At 42.5% G+C, this 22,879-nt stretch overlaps 1 protein-coding gene across 1 annotated transcript in view; it reads left to right on the top strand.

The window, feature by feature from the left end:
• atrx (ATRX chromatin remodeler) overlaps positions 1 to 20,955 on the top strand; it is a 32,926-nt gene extending 11,971 nt beyond the window's left edge. Inside the window, exons 24-34 of the mRNA XM_074673568.1 lie at positions 4 to 143; positions 1,104 to 1,257; positions 1,412 to 1,512; positions 3,591 to 3,699; positions 3,785 to 3,962; positions 4,070 to 4,261; positions 12,524 to 12,673; positions 16,166 to 16,285; positions 18,473 to 18,568; positions 18,772 to 18,900; positions 19,353 to 20,955. Of these exons, the coding sequence (XP_074529669.1) occupies positions 4 to 143; positions 1,104 to 1,257; positions 1,412 to 1,512; positions 3,591 to 3,699; positions 3,785 to 3,962; positions 4,070 to 4,261; positions 12,524 to 12,673; positions 16,166 to 16,285; positions 18,473 to 18,568; positions 18,772 to 18,900; positions 19,353 to 19,577 (1,594 nt within the window). The 3' untranslated portion in view covers positions 19,578 to 20,955. The remainder of the gene's footprint in view (positions 1 to 3; positions 144 to 1,103; positions 1,258 to 1,411; positions 1,513 to 3,590; positions 3,700 to 3,784; positions 3,963 to 4,069; positions 4,262 to 12,523; positions 12,674 to 16,165; positions 16,286 to 18,472; positions 18,569 to 18,771; positions 18,901 to 19,352) is intronic.
• Positions 20,956 to 22,879: the final 1,924 nt, after the last annotated feature.

The following is a 22,879-nucleotide window of genomic DNA, read 5'->3' as shown; positions in this document are numbered from 1 at the left end:
TAGGAAAAAGAAGCCAGGGAGGGGGAAGAAGAAGGGATCTGAGGACTCAGACAGTGATGACGTGGAGGTCATCAAAGAGTGGAATTCTAGCTCTCGGGGCAAAAACGGAGAGGGTCGAACCAGACCAGAGCCTGTAGAGGAAGGTAGGTGTATTGCACATATATAAGATATTAGCTAGGGATGCACGATATTATCGGCATAATATTGGTATTGGTTGATAAAAGCTAAAAAACACATTTATCGGTATTGGCAGATATGAAAATTTCTGCCAATAAGCACCGCTGATAAGGTGCTATTCAGTTAGGATTATTATTATTTTCCATCTGAAAAATAAGCTCCTTAAATAAAATGTAGCACTTCATTTATTTGCACTGCAGAGCTCTGTGTCTGTCACCAGGTTGTTACAGTAGCTCTAAAATAATCAAATGCAACTTGGTTATGTTTAAAAATTTATTGTACATTTAAAGTTGATGTGATCTAAAGAAATTATTTTCTGTATTTCAATACTGAATGTCTTGAGTTTAAGAAAATAATACATTTCTTATTTATGGTAAAATCAAATGTTTTTTGTCTTGTTTTATGTGTTTCTTAAACAAATAAGACCGTCACAATAAGAGTAACATATAAATTCCAGTACAGGATAGACTTGGCTTTCTTTATAGTGAAAAAAACAAACAAACTTGTGATTATCGGTATCGGCCTAAAGGGGTTTCGATATATCAGCATATTGGATATTGGCAAAAATCCAATATCGTGCATTCCTAATATTAGCAGTGCATAGATATGTATTCTTCCTTTATACCAGATGGTTCATGTATGACCTCATCAATTATTTTTTGCCTAAATAGTTGAAATGACTGGCTGAAGTAAGTTGGACAACATTTGAAGGCTGTACTTCGTGTGCCATTATATCATTGCAGCCACCAGTTGTTACTAACTCCTGCTTACAACAGTTTTATCATAATATCTGCTGAGTGATACACTTCATAAAACACAAATCTAAAAGAAAGCCGATGTGCACAACAGAGAAACATGTTGTGGTGAAACTTGTACCTTTGTTCCTGCCTGTGAGTCTGATTTATAACTTTGTGCCCTAAAAACAGCTCAGCCGGCCTCTAGCTCAGCTCCAGGGAGTCCCACTCCTGACTGGCACAAGGAATTTGTCACTGAGGCGGATGCTGAAATCCTGGAGCACTCTGGGAAAATGACACTCCTCTTTGAAATCCTGCGCATGGCAGAGGAGATGGATGAGAAAGTGTAAGTGTGAATGCACTTCATCTATAAAAAAAATGGACATTTTCAAATGTTTCTGAAGAATGACTGGTTTGCAGAGTTACAGTAAATGTTTGAGCTGTGCATAAAGCTTTGTTTAAGCTACATTTGTGCATCCTTTCTCCATACATGCCCTCAGGTTGGTGTTCAGTCAGTCTCTCATCTCTCTGGATCTGATTGAGGATTTCCTGGAGCTTTCTTGCAGAGCCAAAGACGAAGAAAAAGTCTCTCCATACAAAGGTACACTTTTATTGAGCTCCAGCAGGGCCGTTTATTCAAGGAGTTCTTTCTATACTCAGTCCACACTCGGTGTCTTTTCCTTACTTTTATAAATATTCCTATGACACGTTACCTGCTATCAGCTTCTCCTTCCAATGCTATGACACCAAAGGCTGCTGGTAGTTTGACTGTTTACAAAGATCACAGCGTAAAGCTCAACATTCTAACCCAAATTTAGCCTTATTGCTGCTTGAGGATCCTTTTTGGGTGTGCGGCTGTTAATATTTACAGCTTTACAGTGGAGACTTCAAACTGACTGCTCTGTGTGTGAGGTATAAAAACAGCGCTAACCCTTAGCTTTCGCTCAGGCTGAAGTATTTTCATACGGAGGTGCAGGTTTCACACTTGTAAGACAGCCCACGTGCAACATGTATTCTTATACACCCTTATTATGTGTGCTTATTACCCTTCAACTCACACAAACACCCTGCCGCTGGTGTAAGGTCATGTTCCTAATTAAACTTCAGCAGCTGTTTTTACTTTCATTTTGAAAATGATTAGACCTTGACTTTTTATTCCACAAAAAAAATGTTTGCTCAAGGGTTTGTAATTTGTAATGAAAAGATCACAGTGCCGTAATTGGAAACATACTGAAGTGTTGGTTATGAAGGCTGGTAAGGGGGGGGTTAGCCATCTTGAAGGCTAAACACGGCTGGCCTCTTACCAACACAAGCCTTCATCTGCTGTCTGTTAATGCCCAAACTAAGTCCCTCTGACAGAGGCACGGCCGAGCACAGCCTGTATTCTTTTATAGTTTGAAAAAGTGAAGGCACACTGGACCAGCAATTTATGATGCCTGATCGAAGCTGTACACTCAAACTGTCAGTCACAACTTGACACACAGAAAGCCTCTTTGAAACTCCCATCACACAGACATCAAGTTAAGAGAATCATCTGCTAGAATAATTTAACTGTGTCACCAAACTAAGGAAAATTGAAATCTGTTGATACAGAAATCTGGAAAGAGTCTAGTTTTTCTTTCCTTCCTCCTTACACAACATGTTCCTGCTTTCAGTGGGGCCAGTGGAGATGCTAAAAGATGAGGAAAACTTTATCCCTGTGTCCTTATTCACCTGTTTCACCTGAAGTCCTGCAACAGCAAAACACTTTACAGCCCTGTCACTGATACAGAGTTCACTGCTGTGGATGCTGTCCTGATATGCACGCAGAAACACACTCACACACTCACTCAGAGTTTGAAATAGTTATTGAAGATGTGCCATGTGCATTAATGCTGTATTCAAATTATCTTGATATATAAAAACAGTCTGCTTCAACATAACTCTTACTGTGGATTATTTAGAAAGAGGCTTTTGTTTTAATTTATATGCTGAGGTTTGGAGATGCATTAAACAGGTCTTTAAGCTCGTGCAAAAGGCTCATCTGTGCAGAACAGCTGAGGATCTGTATCTGCTTGTTATTGTTTGGTATCGTGATAGGTGTAACTCTTGCAAAATTTCATCAATGTCATTAATGTTTTTCAAAAATTTATTTTTTTTCAAATTCTAAGTCAATGTTTATAAACAGGATTGGAAAAAAGTTACCACTTATCTCCAGCAGAGGGTGAAATGTTTCTCTGACTCACGTAATGTGCATTTTTATGGGACAATATGGTTCCTGACAAAGTCTGTAGACATTATCATTATCATTTAACTTTTTCACATGGTCTGGTGTTAAAAAAGCAAACAAAAAATCACAAAAATCATAAAAATCGAAGAATGGCAATTCAAATCGATAGGCACCCTAAATATGTAATAGAATCCAATCACGAGAATAGCGTATCATCCCAGCCCTAGTTATTGCTGTAATGGATGTGTTTGGGTGTCAAACTGTTTGGAAGCTGCTGATCAGCCTTTATGACCTCCACACTCCAGATCGGGCCCCCAAAGCCCTGACACATTTTCTAACATCTCTAAAAACATTATAATACACATGTTGCTTTAAGCCTGGTATACTCTGTGTGACTGGAGGCTGATCCTGACTCCATGTGTATGTTCAGTAGCTGTAGAAGATTTCTTACTTGTAACATATCTGTGAAGGTGATGGCAAGTGGTTCAGGAACATCGACTACTACCGTCTGGACGGCTCCACAAACGCTGTGACCAGAAAGAAGTGGGCTGAAGAGTTTAATGACTCCAGTAACACAAGGTAATGTCCTTCTGCAGTTTTTTTAAATGTAAAGGATTGATTGAATTCTTGAGTTTTCAAAAAAAAAAAAAATTTCTTTTCTCAGAGGTCGTCTGTTCCTCATTTCGACACGAGCCGGCTCTCTTGGCATCAACCTTGTGGCAGCCAACAGGGTCATTATCTTTGACGCCTCGTGGAACCCCTCCTATGACGTCCAGAGTATCTTCAGGGTGTACCGCTTCGGCCAGGTTAAGACTGTCTACGTGTACAGGTTCCTGGCCCAGGTGACTTTGCAAATGAGACCAAGTGTTGATTCATCTGAGGTGTTGTTTGTTTGAAGCTGTCTTAATTTGTCCCGTGTCATTTTTTTAATTCATTTCTCATTTCTCAGGGTACGATGGAGGAGAAGATTTACGACCGGCAGGTAACCAAACAGTCGCTGTCATTTCGTGTGGTTGATCAGCAACAGATCGAGAGACACTTCAACGCCAATGAGCTGGCCGAGCTCTACACCTTTGAGCCCGATCAGCTGGATGATCCTTCTGGGAAGAAGAGCAAAAAGGCAACACCTCTACTCCCAAAGGTACCCATCCTCCACGTGTGTGCATGTGCTGAAGTTGTTCAAATATGCATCTTTATTGGACCTTGCGTGTTTTTGTGAATTAAATTCAGACTAAGTCAAACATGTAATTGCACTTAAGCAAACCCACCGACTGCGTTTTCGTGCTCGTCTTTAAACTAATCCCCACAGGAAAAGCAGAAAAGCAACCTGAAAGTCATTAACAGTAGTAAAATTGTCTTTTTTCCTTCAACAAACATGGCAGAGAGTGGGTCTATAAATGCCAAGCTTTGTTTTCCCAGAACTGCACGGAGTAGTTAGTTGTTTCTTTTGAAGTTTAGCACCTCAGTTATAAACTGTTATTTAGACTCAGTGCCAGCTTGTATCCTGCTTGGCCTTTCCGGGATCTTTCTATTCCTTCTAGTTTCCTTTCATAATCCTCCGCCAGCCGCGTCTCTGCTTTATGCAGGTGCTGTGTCACTATTTGAGCCCCCTGGGGTTTAATAAGAGCACGCGGCCCTTACATCGGCCATCCAGCCCCGCACAGCTGCACAGATTTGTCTGTTTACTGCTATTTACTAAATAGTCTTCTCATTGCAACACTACTGCTGCCCAGCTATAAACCTGCACTCCTCTATTTTCTTTTCTAATCATTCCTTCCCTGATTTGCTCCCATTCTTGCCCTTTCTGACAGCTCTGGGTTTATTTAGATTATCTTAAGTGGTTCTACCTCTTTGTTTTGGCTTGACCTAGGTTATTCTGCAGAAACCTGTAAACAGGATAAATCAAAGAAGCACTGCACATCCAATTTCCCTGCTTCTTCTTTGGACAATTAAGAGGCTTCTCAGCGCACCTAGATGGAAAGTCTGTTTTCCATTTATTCTGTGAAATGATCTTTATCACTTTTCCTGTCATGGGAATGAGCAGGTGAGGAGCGCTAACATATCTACCTCACCCGACATATCCCTCTAAACCTGGAGTAACTGCTCACTCTGCAGCAAAGCACAGTTGGAGATTTGTAGAGGAAAGATGCGTTCATTGAGCCACAGCCTGTTAGATGTGTATGATCTTTAATGAACCCAGTGACATTTATGGGACACAGCATATAAGACAGAGAGGCTGACAAGCTCTTAACAAGCCGACCTGTTTTGGCCAGGGGGTTAACTGTGATGTGGCAGCGGGGCTGCAGTATTATGGAAGGAATTTGCCGTCTGGAATGATGTGAAGATGAGTCAGACACCCTCCATCACTTTGAGCCAATGACACAGACGGAGGGAGGGATTCGAGCCACGGCACAGGGAGTTTGTATTTCTTCTGCCAAACTCTGCACACTAGGATGTTTTATTTATGGCCTTAAATGGGGTCACACAGGCCACAGAGGCCAAGTTCATTGATTTTATGTACCAACTTGTGCTTGTTGCTTTTTAAGTCACAGCTGTCTTTTCTCTTTATACTCTATCTTGAAACACATTGGTGTAGTTATTTCTGCTCTGTCATCATAATGCTACCTTGATTTCCACTTCCCTCCCCCTTGAAGCCCTCACTCTCTTTACCGTCCAACATTACTCCACCTCTTCTCCTCCCCACCATCTTCGCGACCATCTGTTGCCCTGACTCGCCACTCTGGGTCTCAATGTTCAAAGCAAGCTCAGTGAACTTTTTTCTTTCCTTTTTCTCCCCCTGGCCTCCCTCCTGCATCATGAAGGGTCATTATTTAAACCCCTCTCTTAAAGATCTCCCTGCGCTGCTCCGAGAGACTAATTGGAGACAAAGAAAGCAGGAGCACTTCCCCTAATAACAAAGAAGGTCCTCGGATTCCAGACATGAGATTTTGACTCCCCATCCACCCATCCTGTGACACGCTCACCTATTTCCTGTTCATCACACTTGTGTCTTTTTCATTGGACATGCATCTTCATGTACCACAGGAGGTAAAGACAGTTTGTTGTACACAGGTCATCAGTGTTCTCTTCAGGCCTGACTGCATTGTGCAGACTGTCTGCGTTCCTCCCAGCAGGTGATGGTTGTGGTGGTCATTAGGCTCTGTAAGGTACACTGAAAGGCTGTGGGGAGGCCACGGAGCAGACAGCAGCAGACAGGATCAGTAGCTCACACCATGTTTGCCTCATTAAAGGTAGGAAGTCACTTTGACCTGGAAGGAGGAATCCACCTTATAGACTCAGTAAAAATAATTCATGGTCAGTCGGTGATGTTCAGATTATAGGGTTAGTTTCTGATGTAAGTTTTGCTCACCCCTTATGCTCGACTAAGTGGTTTCTTTTCCTTCCCAGAATGCTTTCTGCCAGCTTTCAGAAAACATGCCCAGACCTGTTGCATTGCAGGTGGTGAGAACGCTAATGATAGTAACAGCACAAGGGCGCAGAGATGGTGTAGGTGAGAAAAGGGAGAGCTATGGCCAACGTTTGCTGTACTCTGATCTGTAGGGACTTCTTTCTGCTTGTGGAGCTATTAAAGAGTGTGCGAAGGACCTTGGTTTGGTTGTTGCGCTTCACAGGGAAAGTCTGTTTTTTACAGCATGTTGTTTGCATCAAATGTAAAATAAGTATAAGTTGTTTTTGCCCTCTAATCATTCACACAGGATGGACAGCATCACCCAGTACCAAGAATGATGGGACACTTTGCTCCTTTTCCACTTGTCAAAGCCGCACATCCACCAATCTGACTGAGCAACTCCTCACCTTGAATGTTTCCCTCCCTCAGCACTCCAACCATCACAATCTCATTGACTCCTTGTGAATCCCTCTTGATCTGCATGTTGGGCTCCAGCTGGCCGGCCCTTGTAGTGAGCGCTTGTAGGACACCCCTCGCTGGCTGAGGCTTGTTTGTATAGGAATGTGGTATGTTTATTGTCTTTGTATAGCCCTTTGTGACATGCATGATTTTGTTTCTTTGTTAATTGACTGACAGCTAGATAAACCCTCTGACTTGTGCAGGCCCCAGAGGGGGTAAAGACAACGTAGTCCTCAGGGCAGGGGTGGGCTCCTGATGTCGGGCTCCGTGCCCGTAGCTGAGCGCGTCTCTGCAGAGAAACTGTTCAGAAAGGCCAGCAGGATTGTGTGCATCACTTGTTCGCAGCTGTGGGAGGGAGAGTTTTGACTGGCTATGTTTAGGTATTACAAATATTTCAGCCACTTGCATTCCTGCTGTCGGGAATCGTGTCTTGACCCCCGCTGCTGCAATGGCTAAAGCACCTGTGCATCAAATACAGATCTTAGCTGATGCAGAAACTTAACATATATCAAATATTTGGATTTCAGTCATTTTCCAATTAAGAATTTTGTGCCCCTGTGGTTTGTCTTTTTTCTTCCCTTTCATACTCACATTATTTTAATTTATGAACTCAGAAAACTTGACGGTACATTTCTAGCCTCTTCTGCACATAGAAATCCTCTGGTGTGCTATTAACCAATGGCATTAATAGAACAAAGTGGTGATACTGTAAGCATTGGGAAAGTATCTTCAGGACATCAAATATTCATTTGGGTTCAGGAAGTTAGGTTAACATGGTTGAGAATGTTCTCAGCTTGCAAAAATATTTGATAATGTCAAAAAGCCTGCCATTAAAGAACCCAGAGCTATTCAGGCGAGCGGGTGTTAAATTGCATCAGACCTTTTACAGCTGTGTGCCACCTAAACTCTATTGGTGAAGTACATGTTGGCGCTTGTGCCAAGTTGTAAAGTCCTCATGAGGTCTGCTCATGTCGACTCCAAAGTTTTAATCTTTCTGTTGTGAGAACTGCTTTACGTCATTTATGGACTGCTGGCAAGTTTTCATAATATATACACATGTACAAGAGTTTAGCTTAAGGAGGGCATAAATTTTTCTTGAAAGAAAGGTGAGGGTTTCAAACAGAAGGTAGTGTGGTAACACATTGGTGCCATGTGTGATTACTGTACCAATTCAATTTTTACAATGCGTCACATTAGCATCACATTCACAGATGCTTTGATTACTAAAAGGCAGCTTTTAAAGCACAAGTGTTTAGAATTATGACTCAGGATCATCAGACCCTCAAAGAGACTGAGGGCATGTTTACACTGGACCCAGTTTCCCCTTATGCTGAAGCACCAGTGTCCCCCTCTTCAGGCCTTTGCTGGGCTGCAGCTAGAATATTGTTTAAAGCCCAACTGGCCCCTGGTATAGGTACCCCTGGTACGTACATCACCACATCATAATTCGCACATTCACAGCCAGCTCCACATCATCATATAGCATCCTCAGTTCACAAGAACTGTGGGCTGAGTCAGCAAAATGGACAACACCACAGAGAGCATGGCTGCAACTCTAATGACTTTAAGGTAGATTTTAAGCTGCTTTGCCGAAGTAGAAGTGTCATGTCAAATAGATGTAGACATAGACAGTATTAAATATGGATGTAGTCTCCTCTTTGTCACCCAGCTGTTTCTGATGCAGAGTGATGAAGCCTATCGCTGGCAGGAGCCACACTGGACTTTTTTTTTGTAAGTTATTTTATAGGGGCTTTTACGCCTTTAATCAGAGTGAAAAGGACAGTGGATGGATCAGGAAAAGGGCAAGAGTGAGTAGTGACGTGCAGGAAAGTGGCCACAGGCTAAGGTCGAACCCGGGCCACCTGCGCGAGGGCAAACCTCATGAGCCATGACCTAGACCACTAGGCCATCTGCACCCCGACTTTGACCTTCTTTTCTAACAGCTATAGGGCACCCGTCAGAAGGGATGGGTACCTTTCACATTTGAAACGGTACGGTACCGATGCTCAACCTGGATGGCACTGTTACTCAACGGTACCAATTTTCAGTACTTTTTTGTGTTAATGTGGTAAAAAATATCAATTTGTTTAATTATAAAATATATACTTAACATATTTATTCTTCAATATATAACCTTGCAATTCTGCGTTCATGCTCAGCATGAAAAATCTCCTACTCTTCTACTCCCTCACAGTCACAAGGATGTATTTAGGTACCTAAACATGGTACCTCATGATTGTACATGAAACGGTACCCGGTACTTTTGACAGAATTTGGTTGGTACCTTTAAAAGTACCTGACTCGGTACCCATCCCTACCCGTCAGTCAGGTGAGCTGAGTGTGTGCAGATAGCAAAATTAGCGTTTCAGACCTAAGCCATTCTTTCAAACCAGGCTGTAAATACGTTTTACCCTAAAAGTCATTTTTTTTGGCTTGGTTTAGAGTTTTTTTTTCTTGCAGCCAACCTCAACTAGATTCTCTGAACAGCAACTTTTAGCACTTCTGCATAGACTTAATAATTCTTAACCAGATGTTGTCCCTTGGTCTTTACTTTACATTGGAGACAGAGTCTTGAGGCTCCTTCGAGGCGTGGACCGCCATCTCCATCGTTAAATCCAACTGTAACAAAAAAAAAAACATGAAGTGCTAGGACCTTAAGACCTCTTTCTAAATATCACCTGGCTTCCCACGTTCTTTTCTGACACAGGGAAAAAAATTAAAGTGGAGTTGAGTGGGGTAATTTACCTCTTTCTCTCTGAACATCTGCCCACCCAGAGTTTTGGCTGCCTGTCTCTTCCTCTGCAGTAAAGCGATAGGCTCAAACATGCAGCTCCATGCAGATGACAATAACCCAGGTCAGTTTACCTACAATCATTAGTGCTGGCTCAGGAAACACACACACACACACACACACACACACACACACACACACACACACACACAAAAACCCACTGAACACATCAGGATTGGAGATGGACCAGACCACCCTAGAGCTGCTGCTGGTGGGGATTACTTGGGTATCCCAGAATGCACTGAGAGCGTCTGCACTGTCATTTGACCTTCAGCTTCCATGATCAGTTACCTCGCAGTGAAAAGTGCCCCCGTAAGGCATTTCAAAACAGTACACTCTTGCTCCAGCAGGAACACAGATAGACGTGTTTCACTACCTAAACTCTTAAGAACAGAATGAAGTTTCACCATAAACCAAAATTTAAAAAAATACCATCTTACATAATTCAAGTGCAAGATTGAGCTCATCCATTGACTGTATAAAAAGATGGCTAACATTACACATTCCCACAAGCAAGGCCAAACCATTAATCATCCCTTACATCGACTTTGATGTTGAGAAACAATAATCGTTGCCTCTGTGGTTTGATAAATCAGAATCATGTGTGAAACACTGTTTAGTCGAAGTGTTTTTTGCAGAAGTCGTTTTTTCATGATTGATTTGTTGCAAAAATAATGTTATAACGCACTTTTGACAAACGCTGCCCTTTCAACAGATTAGCAGAATAGAAGAATGAAATATACCAAAAGATAACATAACAGTCATTGAACTTTCCATTACTGAAAGTGTCAACTTGACATGCACTGATCGATCGGCCAATCAATTGATGCCAATTTCCCTAATTTTGGGGGATCGGGTGGGGGATCGGCCCACCCTTGAATATAAAACTGATCTTATAAACCTCCGGGGAGGTCTGACAGCCAGCCATTGTTGCTTTTTGCTCTGAGACCTACAACTCAGGACACTTTATTGGTTGTTTTAGTTAAAACATAAAGGTGTTATTGTTTCACAGGTATTGTTCAATGATTTTCAATAAAACAAACTTGGCTTATTGAAGGTAGATGCTGTCAGTTATAAAAAAATAAAAATCAGTATCGGCCAAAATCGGTATCGGCAGGTCAGGCTTTTTTAAGATCGGTGATCAGCCAGAAAATTGCGAAAGCGAGCTTGTTGCTTTATTTGGAACAACCAGAAACCTTGTCCATCTTTGTGTAAGGTTAATTTCCTTTTTGAGATTTTTAGATCAAGTGAGTGCTGCATATTTTGCAGTGGGACAAAATCTGCCTTTGCAGTGAGAGGCAAGAAGCTGCCAGCTCGTGTTTCTGAGCGGTGACCGCTGGCTGTTGCTGTAACTGCTTTAGGAGTAATCCAAGCCAATCTGTTTATTTAGGAATGGGAGTTGTGCAAATTGAATGTGTAAGAATAGTTTTATTGCAAGCAGTCTCTAATCCTGTTCTGTTTGTGTTTGTTTTTGCATCACTTGGATATTTCAGCTGTCTTCCTTCTTTGTTCTTCACAGTAGGTCAGTTGCAAAGCAGAGAGGTTCAACTGTGTGATTCTGACTGTCACCACTGAGTTAGACTTGAATGTGGACTTTCAGATGCTGTCATACTTCGTTGCCTCTGTAACAATCCACCTTAGGGGGTATCTGCTGTGGTTTTTATCTGACTTTGTGCCCACCTTTTTTTGGCAAAGAAGCTACATTTGGACGTCTTCTATCCAGGTCAAGCCAACAGGCTCTTTTGTGCTAATATGTCCGAACAAGAGAGCCAAGCAGCAGTTGAAGTGCGAGCTGAGCTGCTTCTTCAAAACTTCTGCTTGCTCAGGGTTGGCCTGGTTTTGTCCAGGGTATGTTGGTGTATGGCAGTCAGTTCTTACCTGCTTTAGCCACCTTATGTGCCACTTTTTTGTGCCCTGAGGTCTAAAAACATTGGTTCCTGTGTAGCGTTCTTGCAGCAGCCCTGTTCTCCCCCCTTGAAAAGATCCAGTTTCACCCCATCTGGTCTGGTGTTTATTTTCTGTTCATTCAATACAGGTCTGCAATCACCGCTTAATTTCATAGTTTGATGTTTCTGTTGTGGTCTCTTTTCAACCACCTTAATACCACAGACATCCATGATTAATTTGCAACCTCACACTCGCTGTCACAGTTCAAAGTGAGACAACGAAGGGCAGACATACACACATTAAAAACGCTCACACGCACACTCACACACACAACCCCCCACCCAGAGTTGGCCCATGTGGAGGTTAATGATGCAACTTCTGTATGACGTTGTTCCCAGATTGCAAAGTTTAATGTAAAGTGAAGCTGAGACAAAGAAAAGTGCTTCAGAGAGAGTAATTTAAACCATGTTTGTATGAGAGCGCCCAGCCTGATTCGCTTAATTTTTCTCAGGTATTGTTTTTACTAACAGTGTAGTCATGGAAACCTCAATCCGCTCCAGAAAAATTAATCCATTTGTTTAATTTTGTTTGGTTTGATTTAGCATGTTCATTTAATCGTCTTACAGGCAAATCTGGTGTTTAAGCTACAGTGGCTAAACTGGTGTGCCTGAACTGTGTGGTTTAATGATCATTCATAACAGCAAAGGAAGTTTAATGCTCCTGATCTTCAAAATATAAAAAGCCAAACTTGGTTAAATGTTCACATTTTTCTACCGTTGAATCCAAAAATGTATTCTTTCCCTCACTTTGGTTTGGGTTTTAACCCACTTTGACCCATCCCTTCTTATCTGCTGTAGGATCCCTTCCTCGCTGAGATGCTGCAAAACAACAAAGACCAGATTGTCTGTTACCACGAACATGACTCCCTGCTGGACCACAAGGAGGAAGAAGCCCTAAGTGAGGAGGATCGCAAGGCTGCTTGGGCCGAGTACGAAGCAGAGAAAAAGGTGGGCCATTCAGAGACAGGCTACACATGTGCTGTTTCTTTTTCTATCTAGGTAGTAACTCAGAGTGAAAAAGATATTTATAAAGAGCATCGAGACATGATATCTGTAGCTGCCTATGGTCTTGGAGAATATTTGATAGGGACGCATCAAAGCAATGTCAGTGACAAAGTCTGCCAAATATAGACAAAAAATCAAAAGAGGGAGATACAACTTAAATGTTCACACATAGCTCCTCAGAGACATCAGGGGGCTGCAGACCAGGATTAGAGAGACCGATTTATAGTGTGAAACTGAATAATTTTGTTTTCTGTGACTTGTTCTGCTAATTTGAGAAGGAAGAGACCTCCCATGACAATTAAATTCTGTAAAGTACCAGTTGTAATCATTACAGGTTAAAAAAACAATCATGTGTTTTGTCCCATTCAGCCCTCCGTCTCTGATATAAGACGGTTAAAGATGCTATGAGGAGGATCTGTTTTGATTGCACTCCCTCGCCACCAAGTGGCCTGGAGTCTTCACAGACTGTCGTACATTACTTGTCCCGAGGCGTGTGTTTATTTTGGAATTAAATAGAGGTCAGATCAAAACAAATTTTCTTTTTTCAAGACAACTTTTTACTTGATACCACGTCCAGTTACATAACACCACTGTTTGAAACATGACAACGAGCAAACGCTGTAGCAGCCAGCTTTATGTTAGCCCTGTGCTTTGACGTATCTGTAGGCTAACGTGACAACAAGTAAACACTGCCAGCTTGTAAGTAGTTAAGTAGCTGTTAAAATTAAGCGCAGCTGACGGTGCTCTAAGACAAGTCCTTAATGTGTAACGTCAGTGAATCCTGGTTAGCTGTGTCCTGCCAGTCATCTACTGAGCAGAGCTAACGTAACCTCACTCTTCATTTTATTGATAGACTCTCAAGTTTGAACAGACCACTGCAGAATAACTGCTGACTGTGGGTTGGAATGAACATTATCACAAACAGCTTAGCCCGTGTGTTATAGGGTGATACAGCCTGAGCTTAAGGCTAATTAGCATTTAGCTCAGGCTGTATCACTCTCTGGTTCAGCTTTCTTCTGCTCTTCTGTCCTTTTTCTGTCTGACATTTAGACTCCTGTGTCCACCATCACTACAAAATTAATCACAGAAATTGTTTTTAGCAGAGAAAAGCACAGATCTCTGTGTTTTATCTCTTCTCTCTAAACTTCGTCAGTCAGCGTGATGTTGTCATAAGCTGCGTTTCCACCAAGCAGTCCGGGTCGGTTCAGTACGGTTTGGGACAGTTTGGGACAGTTAAGCCGGATCCCGTTTGCGTTTCCACAGCAAACTGAGCCCTCTCGTGGTGGGCGGCGTGTAAGCTGGATGCCGGAAGCCGCAGCTGGTAAACAATAGCACGATGCCGTAGCAGCTTACCCCGCTAATAAATCCAACAAAGAAGAAAGCGCGACACAAAGAGCACGGATGGAAGACATGCAGCATTTCATCCTCTCTGTGATTTTCATGTAACTCTCTGTTACAAAGTGCAATTAAGCTTCGTTTCAGAGAAGTCTGTGTGCCGCCAGGAGAAATGCAGCCGCTGTCGGGGTAAGTGAGGATTCTTTTGACCAATCAACTGTCTGCAGTGTGTTGCTCCACCTCCCGAGAGTGGATCGCTTCAGTCTGGCACCCATACGAAAGGGTCCCAAAAAAGTGGGACGGCTCGTCTCGGTTTTTAGGGATCCGTCCCGGGATAAGTCAGTGGAAACGCTGCTAAAAGCGCACCGTACCGAGACGAACTGACCCGGACTGCTTGGTGGAAACCCGGCTATAGAGACCTGAACATGCTGTGAATCAATCCAGTTCTGGACGACCTGAACTGGAAGCTAAAAAGTAGCAATTTAAAATAACGTGTAACCAGCAATATTGGCGCTAATAATCTCATTTTAAAGTGTGGATTACGATTCACACTTATATCTAGAAGGGAGCATTTTTTAAGATCACTTTCAAACTCCTCACAGCCTCTTAAAGGTGCACCGAGAGGCCTCACTTCTACTTTACAAGGTGTGACTTGATGTTAGATCTGTGTGATCCTCCCTGTAAACAGAAAACACCAGGATGTTGATCAGATCCCTCAGAAGCTGTCCACACAGCTGGTGCTCAGAGGGGAAGGAACTCTTCTTCTGTCATGTTACGCTCCTCTTGAACCTCCCACATGGTCCCCCTCCTCTCCGTCCTTTCTTGAAGGACAAATCAATGGGTAATTAGTGGGGTTTATTTGGAGAAGCATATGGGGGAGAGATGATTTTGTAATAGAGCAGGAGCAGGTCTCCCCCCTCTGTGTAATCCTAGATTCTAATTCACTCTAATGATTATTTTTCCAACACAGTCTCCCTCCTCTGCCCTCTGTGTGCCTTAAGCAGCTTTTCCCCCAGAGCTCCTCTTCTTTTCAAGAGAACAGAGGGTTCCCAGTCGCAGGGAAAACAGTGGCGCAGAGGTTGAACGGGAGGATTTTAATTGTGTTTGTATCACTGCAATCAGTCGTTGCTTTGGTTCAGGAGAAGCAGTTTGGTGTCATGTTGTGTACTCTGAGCTCTTTAGAGAAACTGGATCATAACCTGGCCTCTGCTAATGTCTTCACGAATCAGAGGCTGGCCAGTCGTGTCCAGGAAAAGCGATGTGTATGAATATCAGATTATCAACTCAGGAAATGGGAAAACCTGTGAGAACATGATCAGGCGCTCAAAACCAAAGTGAACCCATGTACCCTCAGTCAACTCAAAGAGGATCATTTCATAAAACTAGATTTCATATGCTGAGTTTTGGAGTTAAGTCAAGTTTAGATTATGTTTGCAACCATCTTAAGAACATCCGAGGACGCAGCTGAAGTCAGAGATCAGCTGCTCAACAACAACAAACCTGAAGTGTGCGTGTGTGTGTGTGTGTGTGTGTCCCTGCGTGTTCACGTGTGTTGAAGTTGTTTGGAGGTTTTGTTATGTTTAGATCTGCACACCTGTCTCTGACCTGGTCCATAGACACCCCCCCTGCACCACATCTACACACATCTACACACACACACACACGCCTACATACCGGATAGCCAGATTACAGGGCACAGGAAAACCATCTGCAGCAGAGGCTCAATTACACACAAACATCGGCAGCCTGCTGGCCTTTACTGAGATGAGAGTGTTTACTTCAGGTTGCAACTTTTTCCCTCTCTCTCATACACACACACACACACACACACAAATTAAATGCTGCACAGAGTGAAACAAGTTAAATGCGCAAACAGATGAAAGCTTTGCCGACAGGATCACTGACTGAACATGAAGTGGAGACAGAGTTCAAACTGTCTCTGCATGAAAAGGCTGACAGGTGAAGTGAACTGTCCACTCTGGCAGCCTACCGTGTTTCCCATCATGCCCTTGGAAGACTCTATTGATGTGTTCTTTCCCTGCTCTTCTGCTGGCCCCTTGCTCTCCATCTCATTACCTGCCTCTGCCTTTCATTACTCAGGGTCTGCTCATGAGGACCAACTACCCGACACAATACGCCCAGATGGACATGGGCGGCTCCTCCAGCTACATCTCCTACAACATGGCCGCTTTGGCCTCCATGAGCAACCAGCAGCTGGAGGTAAGTAATGAGCTCCACATGCCCCCCTCACGCCTCCTCGTCTCACCTCCCCCCACAGCATGGAGACCCACATTCCTCAGACCCTACTGCTAATTGTGACAACAGTCTCGTGTCCAACATGTAGTTCCTAATACTTCATGTCTGGGGCAGCAGCTGTTCAGACACAGCAGTTTAAGTGATCAAGTCCAAACGTCAGTCAGTGTGATTTTCAAAGGGAGGGAAAACAAGTTCATTCTTGTCACACATGAGAAATTGTGTTGAAAAAAATCACGCTTTGTATCTAAAACTATTATGACGTGTAAAAGGGATCCACTTAACATTCAGGTTGTCACTGCTCCATAAAAATGAATGGATCATTTATATGGAGTAGTCAACCTGTAACGTTGGTTTGTTTCTGATTTAAATTTTAAGCAGAAACAAGAAATGAGCATGTATTGTACTTTGTTTGATGTGATGAATTTGAAACAGAGAGAAGAAGAAGGAGGAGTTTAGTGCTGTTGGTAGAGTAGTAACCCTATCTTCGCTTTGGTTCTTAGTTCTGTTAGCATTTTAGGACCCCCTTGAAAATAAGATGGTCCATCTCAAGGGGCTATCCTTCTAAATAAATGGAAATATAGTGCAAATCATTCCCAACTCTACCCCAAAATGTTTTCTCTGTTCAGCTGTTCTATCAACTAATGGATTGAAACCTAAAAAACAATCTAAGAGAAAGTTGTTACAGAGCTATGTCCTGAAGCAGAGCATTGAAAAAAGCTTTAAAGTGATACTCCGGGATGGAACAAGTTGGGTCCTATCACAAGTTTTAGGGCAGAAATTACCCCTACAGCAGTGTTTTTGTGCAGCAGAAGCCCAGGGCTCACGCACCAAACACCCCCTCCCTGCTCCTCTGCCGGTTTCCTCTGCACTCAGACGGGGCCATATTTTACTTGACCAAAAACACAAATAAATGGACTCCCACGGAAAAAATCTGATATCGGTCTGCATTCACGCTTTATTTAGAGAATTTTCAGCGCATTACTTTCACACTAAAACACCGCTAAATAAGGCTCTAGTTCTCATCGTGTGTCTTCGTCCTGGCAGACTACCTGCGTTTGTTTATATCTGGCACGCCGCGCGCGGACTGATACACTAAGCGGTGAGCGCCTCGTAGCCAGCTGTGGCTCTGCAGCGGAGGTAGCGCCGTTTTACGACACGATGAAAACTAGAGCCTTATTTAGCGGTGTTTTTGTGTGAAAGTAACACACTGAAAATGCTCTAGATAAAGGGTGAATGCAGACCGATATCAGATTTTTTCCGTGGGAGTCCATTTATTTGTGTTTTTGGTCAAGTAAAATATGGCCCCGTCTGAGTGCAGAGGAAACCGGCAGAGGAGCAGGGAGGGGGTGTTTGGTGCGTGCCCCCTGGGCTTCTGCTGCACAAAAACACTGCTGTAGGGGTAATTTCTGCCCTAAACCTTGTGATAGGACCCAACTTGTTCCATCCCGGAGTATCACTTTAAATACTATTTTTTGTAGCACTCAGTGCCTTATCATTCCTATTGCTCTCTGTACAACAGTTTTTGGTTATTGTATTTACCCCCTGCAGGCATGGGTGGTGTGGCAGAACAATGCACAAAATTATGTGTTGAAGAAAGAATATGATAGCTGAGAAGTTTTTTGATAAACCAGGGTATTCTTTGCAAATATAGTGCTGTTTGAGTCATTTGGTACTCATCAGAGATAATAACATGCAGGAAAACTTTGCATTGGTTTGTTAGGACCCAAACCAGTCTAAAGCCCCATTTCCACCAAGTGGTTCAGTTTGTTCTGTCTTGGTGTCTCAGAACACATTTTGTGGTATTTCCACTGTTTCCACACTGATCCGTAAATAACCAAGACAAACAACAACAACAACAACAAGAAGGTTGGCTGTGGAAATGCAGACAGGACCAGGCTTAACCGATCCAACCCGTACCTAACCGTACTGATCTAAACCGGACTGCTTGGTGGAAACAGGCTTTCCCTAACGCCCACCCTCCATCCCCACAGCATTACAGAGACATTAAGCCAACACAGTTTTCAGATGATAGCTGACAGGCTCAAGGACTAATTCCTCAAACTGTACCTTAGAGTTTCATCATAGTTGCAGGAAAAAAATGAGAAAACTATTCAATGTTTTGTGTCATGTGTCTCCATCTGTTGTGTTCAGGACCTTATCAACCAGGGACGACAGAAAGTCATCGAAGCAACAAACGCATTAAAAACTTTAGGCCGAGAGACAATGGAAGACACTATCGCCAGGCTGGTAAGTGTGACAGCTTAAACAGCACAGATCCTTAAAATCTGTACAATTAAAGAAAAGATTCTTATTTATTTACGTCTGTGTTTTAAAGGAGAGTTAGAATTCTGCTTAAAAAACCTGTGTTTGTACTGCAACATGGTGCAGGTGGACTCATTAGAGTTGGGATGGTGGTTAAACGTGTATTCTCTCCTCTTCTCTCCCTTCAGTGGAAAGACACTCCAACACTCACAGAGTCTCAGGTCCATTCCATGGCTCTAGCTCAACAGGCCAACATAGAGATGGAGCTGAAGCGCAGAGAGGCTGTGTACAGAGAAGTCCTCACCAGGCAGCAGACGGTAAGAAGTGATCAGTGTTTCAGTCTCCTGCTGCTTGTAACAAGTATCAGCATTTAACTTATAAGTATTTGTTGATGAAAGTACTTTTCCTAGTTTTCTTTAAAAAGAATTTTGATATTTGACTGGCAAACTTTTTAGTGATTTATTTCCTTTTTTGATCTTCTTTTCAACGCACTGTAAAGGTGCAGGAACTGCAAACCAGTTTCTGGAGTCCAGGCAGGCCAGTTAAGCACCTGGACTCTTCTACTACAGAGCTATTCTGTTGTAATATCTGCAGATTGTGTTGTTTGGCTGAAATATACAAAGTCTTACCTGAAAACGAGTTGTTACCTCAACGGTAGTTTGTAAACCATCTGAACCTGTTTGTTTTCACGTTATTGGAGTTGTACAGCTTTGGTTTGTAATTCTTTAGATGTTTTATAATATTCTGCCTTATTCTTGTGTCTACCTAGCTGATGATGTACGTGCAGAAGTTGATCACCAACAGGAAGGTGCAGGAGCAGCAGCTGGCCATGGCCAACCAGGCCAGTTACCTGAACCAGCTGGCCCTGCAGAATGGCATGATGGGAGCTGGTGGGCTCAGCCAGATGGATCTGCTGGGGCTTTACCAACAGCTCCATGGTCTCGGCTCCCACCAAGGCATGGGCAAGAATCCTGGGCCCTCCAAGGGTCTGTAGGAGAGCAGGTCACTTCTCTTGCCCACCACACGCCACTCGGCTAGTCTGCTCCCAGTGGCCCCGTCCTCGGTAACCAACGCACTGAGAGGCCTCCCAAGCTCGAAGCAAACTGGTGCACCAAGCAGAGGGTAGAGAAGTTTTAAGACCCAGCTGCTGTCTACGGAGGGCCTGAAGTTGGACAGACTCTCAGTTCTTTGTTCTGTAGTTCACTGAGAGACGCTGATATATGATGTACAAATGGCTGTGAGCGAGGAGTTCATTAGAACAGAAAAAAAAATGTATATACCGCCTTAATGTTATTCAAGTTCTATATCTTCATTTTTCATGTATTTAAAGACGACTTTTACCCCCAATGCTTTAAAGCGTTGTATTGTTTTCCCCTTAAAAGAGGATATTGTTATTGTTTAAAGTCAGTTTTTATACTGTTTTAAATGCCTAACTGAACCTGAGTGGGACCAGCGTCGTTGGTGACAGGACTCTATGATGTAAAGCTCTTCAGGATCATTAATCCCCATCAGATTCCTTCACCGATTACGAGCAAATCAGACAGCTTATGGTGCTGCAAGTCCTACTCCTTTTGGGAGATTGAAGAAATTGATACAACATAAAAAAAAAGAAAAGAAATATCATGGCCTTATATTTGTTTCCTAAAAAAATGTAAAGTTACAAGATTTGTTGAGACTCTTTTCTATTCTGCTTTTAAGTGTTTACATTAGTCGTTGCTGAACATGGTAATGGAATGCTTGTGTTGTTCAAAACTGCCTGCAAGTTCCCAGGAACTTATTTTGTAACATCCTCCTCATTGTCACGTGTTGTCTAGCATAGCACTGTGCGTCCTCTTCATCGTTTATGTTCCACATGTTTTTACCCACAGCTTGGGTGAACAACTGGGTCTCACAAAGCACACACAGATCAGCGAGGCACCCCAGGGCCCAAAACTTGTCCTTTTACTTTTTCTGTCAAAGAAGAAACAGGTGTTTCAAAGCAGATTTGAGAGAAAGTGAGGACTGGAAACGTTTAAATGCCTGGCTAATCTGAATCTTCTGCTTTGTGAGAAATGCTTTCTGGACACTATAGTCTCAGCAGGCACGTCCCCAGACCACCTGTATTCTGCTTGGCACATTCTTTTGCTTCTAAATGCTAAAACTGATGTAACTGTCCATCATGAGGAACGTGTTGATTTCTCATGAGACACCTGCTGTCTCATGTTGGCCCCTGTGTTTGCACAAGGTGTATTTCATAAATGTAGAGACACTTTTTGGCCCTCCTCTAAGAATGTTCTTATGTTAGCAAACACACCAACATGATTTGTCATGAATCTGATCTGATATTATCTTGATAAGTATTTAATATAACATTTAATAAAGTGACCAAAACAGTGAGAAAACGTGTGTTGGAGTCATTACACTGGTTAACAGACCTTTAATCATTTTAAATCCAGACTGAGTTATTGAGACATACTATAATGGAATTCCTCTTGGACTGTATGATTATAGGTAGCACTACACTTTGAGACAATGTGCATGGAAACATAATAGATGAAACTGTTCTGAGTTTATACCTTTAATAATAACAATAATTGATGGTTTATTAAATCTGTAGAAGTGCTCATGAGTATTTTTGTGGCATGTTATGATGCTGGGAGAGTTAGACCTTAAACCTGAACTAGGGGACGTCATACTTCATCATCACCGTCTAAAGCCTCTTAGCCACCACAATCCGTAAAGACAAATGTTTGTTTTTGTTTATCTCTTTAGATCTTATATTACAAAATTGTTTTGTTTGTTTTAACCTCAAGTGAAATTAAATGACAAATTCCAATCAGGCCTGTTTTTATTTATGCAGCTCGAGCTAACAGGTGGTTAGCTGACAGTAGCATACTGAGAGAAACAGGGACTGTCCTGGTTTGTAAAGAGGTTAGTAAATCTTTATGGTTTACCCAGCCACCAACAAACTGCACACATCCCCTCCTCATAGCACAGCTCAATTTGTTGTAAAATGTTAAAGATACTATTACTTACAAACTTATTTTGTGTGTGCGTGATTCCTCAAGGCAGATTTTTGTACCATCCTTTAAAAAAAAGACAGGCCAGCTGTTCTCCCTGCTTCCCTTTTCTAGTCTATGCTGATCTAACTGAATTATTCTAAAGCTTTTTATGTCCCATACAGTTTTGAGGGTGATAGCTTTTTAATTCTAATTCTAATAAATCACAACAAATACAATGCTTGATTAAAAAGAATTAAATAAAGCGGAAGTTCTTGTTGGAAAACAGACAGCTGATACACCCTAAAGCAATGGTTCTGTATTTCACACCCACAGCACTTAGTGCCTTTTGTCCCGTTCTCTTCTCCCCTCAATCTTTCATCTATTTTTCCCTCTCCCGGTATTGTTTTCATTTCTCAGCCTGCCAGGGTTTTCCCCTGCATGTCTTTGACTTTTCCATTCTCTCCCCTCAGGGGAGCTTGCTCTCACAGCTTACAGATATCTGCCAGTGGAGAAACATTACAACTATTGCAGATGTTGAAATGTTGATCCCATCCCCTCTCAGCCCCAGATTACCACCGCTCCAGGTTTGCAGCACATCCCCGCTGGTTCTCTGTGCAGCAGGCAGCTGTTTCTGTCCATTGAACGGGACTGACCCACTGTGGAGTCTGTGAGGCCCCTGCTATGAACAACCAATCACTGCCCTAAATCCATGCTGATGTGTAAAGCCAATTAGGAGTCGAGATCTAGTTGCATAAGGAATCTGATTTTGTACGGTGGCTGTAGACTGAAAAAAAAGGAGTTGTGGAGACAGAGAGGGTCTGTGCACATTACTCGGTTGAGGGTTTATGAGGGCAAATTGGCACGGGATTCTATCAGGGCTCTACTCTGGGAAAATGTATCTTACTCCCAGAAACGGTTCTGAATCAGGAGGAAATTATTATCAATGTATGCTCATTTATTAATGCCTATGTATTACACTTTAAATTCATAAAATGATGTAAATGCAGCATAATAATGGCCCCAAAACACTTGAAGTCTTTTCACCTTATTCTCAAGAGACCCTGAATGTGTGCGCTAAAGTCTATGGAAACCCATTCAGCAGTTGTTGAGATATTTCAATCTAGATTAAGCTATAAACTCTCTGACTACTATGACTGAAAAAGAGAAATAAATGCAACATTCACAGAGATTCTATATCTGGTTTTAATTGGTACATCAGATGTTTATCCAAGCAAAAATGGTCTCTCACAAAGAGCTTCAGAAATCAGGACAATTTTATTGTCATGTTCATTGCAGTTTTCTTGTTGTGGTTGAT

This window comes from Halichoeres trimaculatus, unplaced genomic scaffold, assembly GCF_033239565.1.
Source record: "Halichoeres trimaculatus isolate MK-OKI-2021-1 unplaced genomic scaffold, fHalTri1.1 fHalTri1_scaffold_7, whole genome shotgun sequence".
Lineage (NCBI taxonomy): Eukaryota > Metazoa > Chordata > Actinopteri > Labriformes > Labridae > Halichoeres > Halichoeres trimaculatus.
Note: the sequence above shows the minus strand (reverse complement) of the source record. Positions and strands in the feature narration are given on the sequence as shown.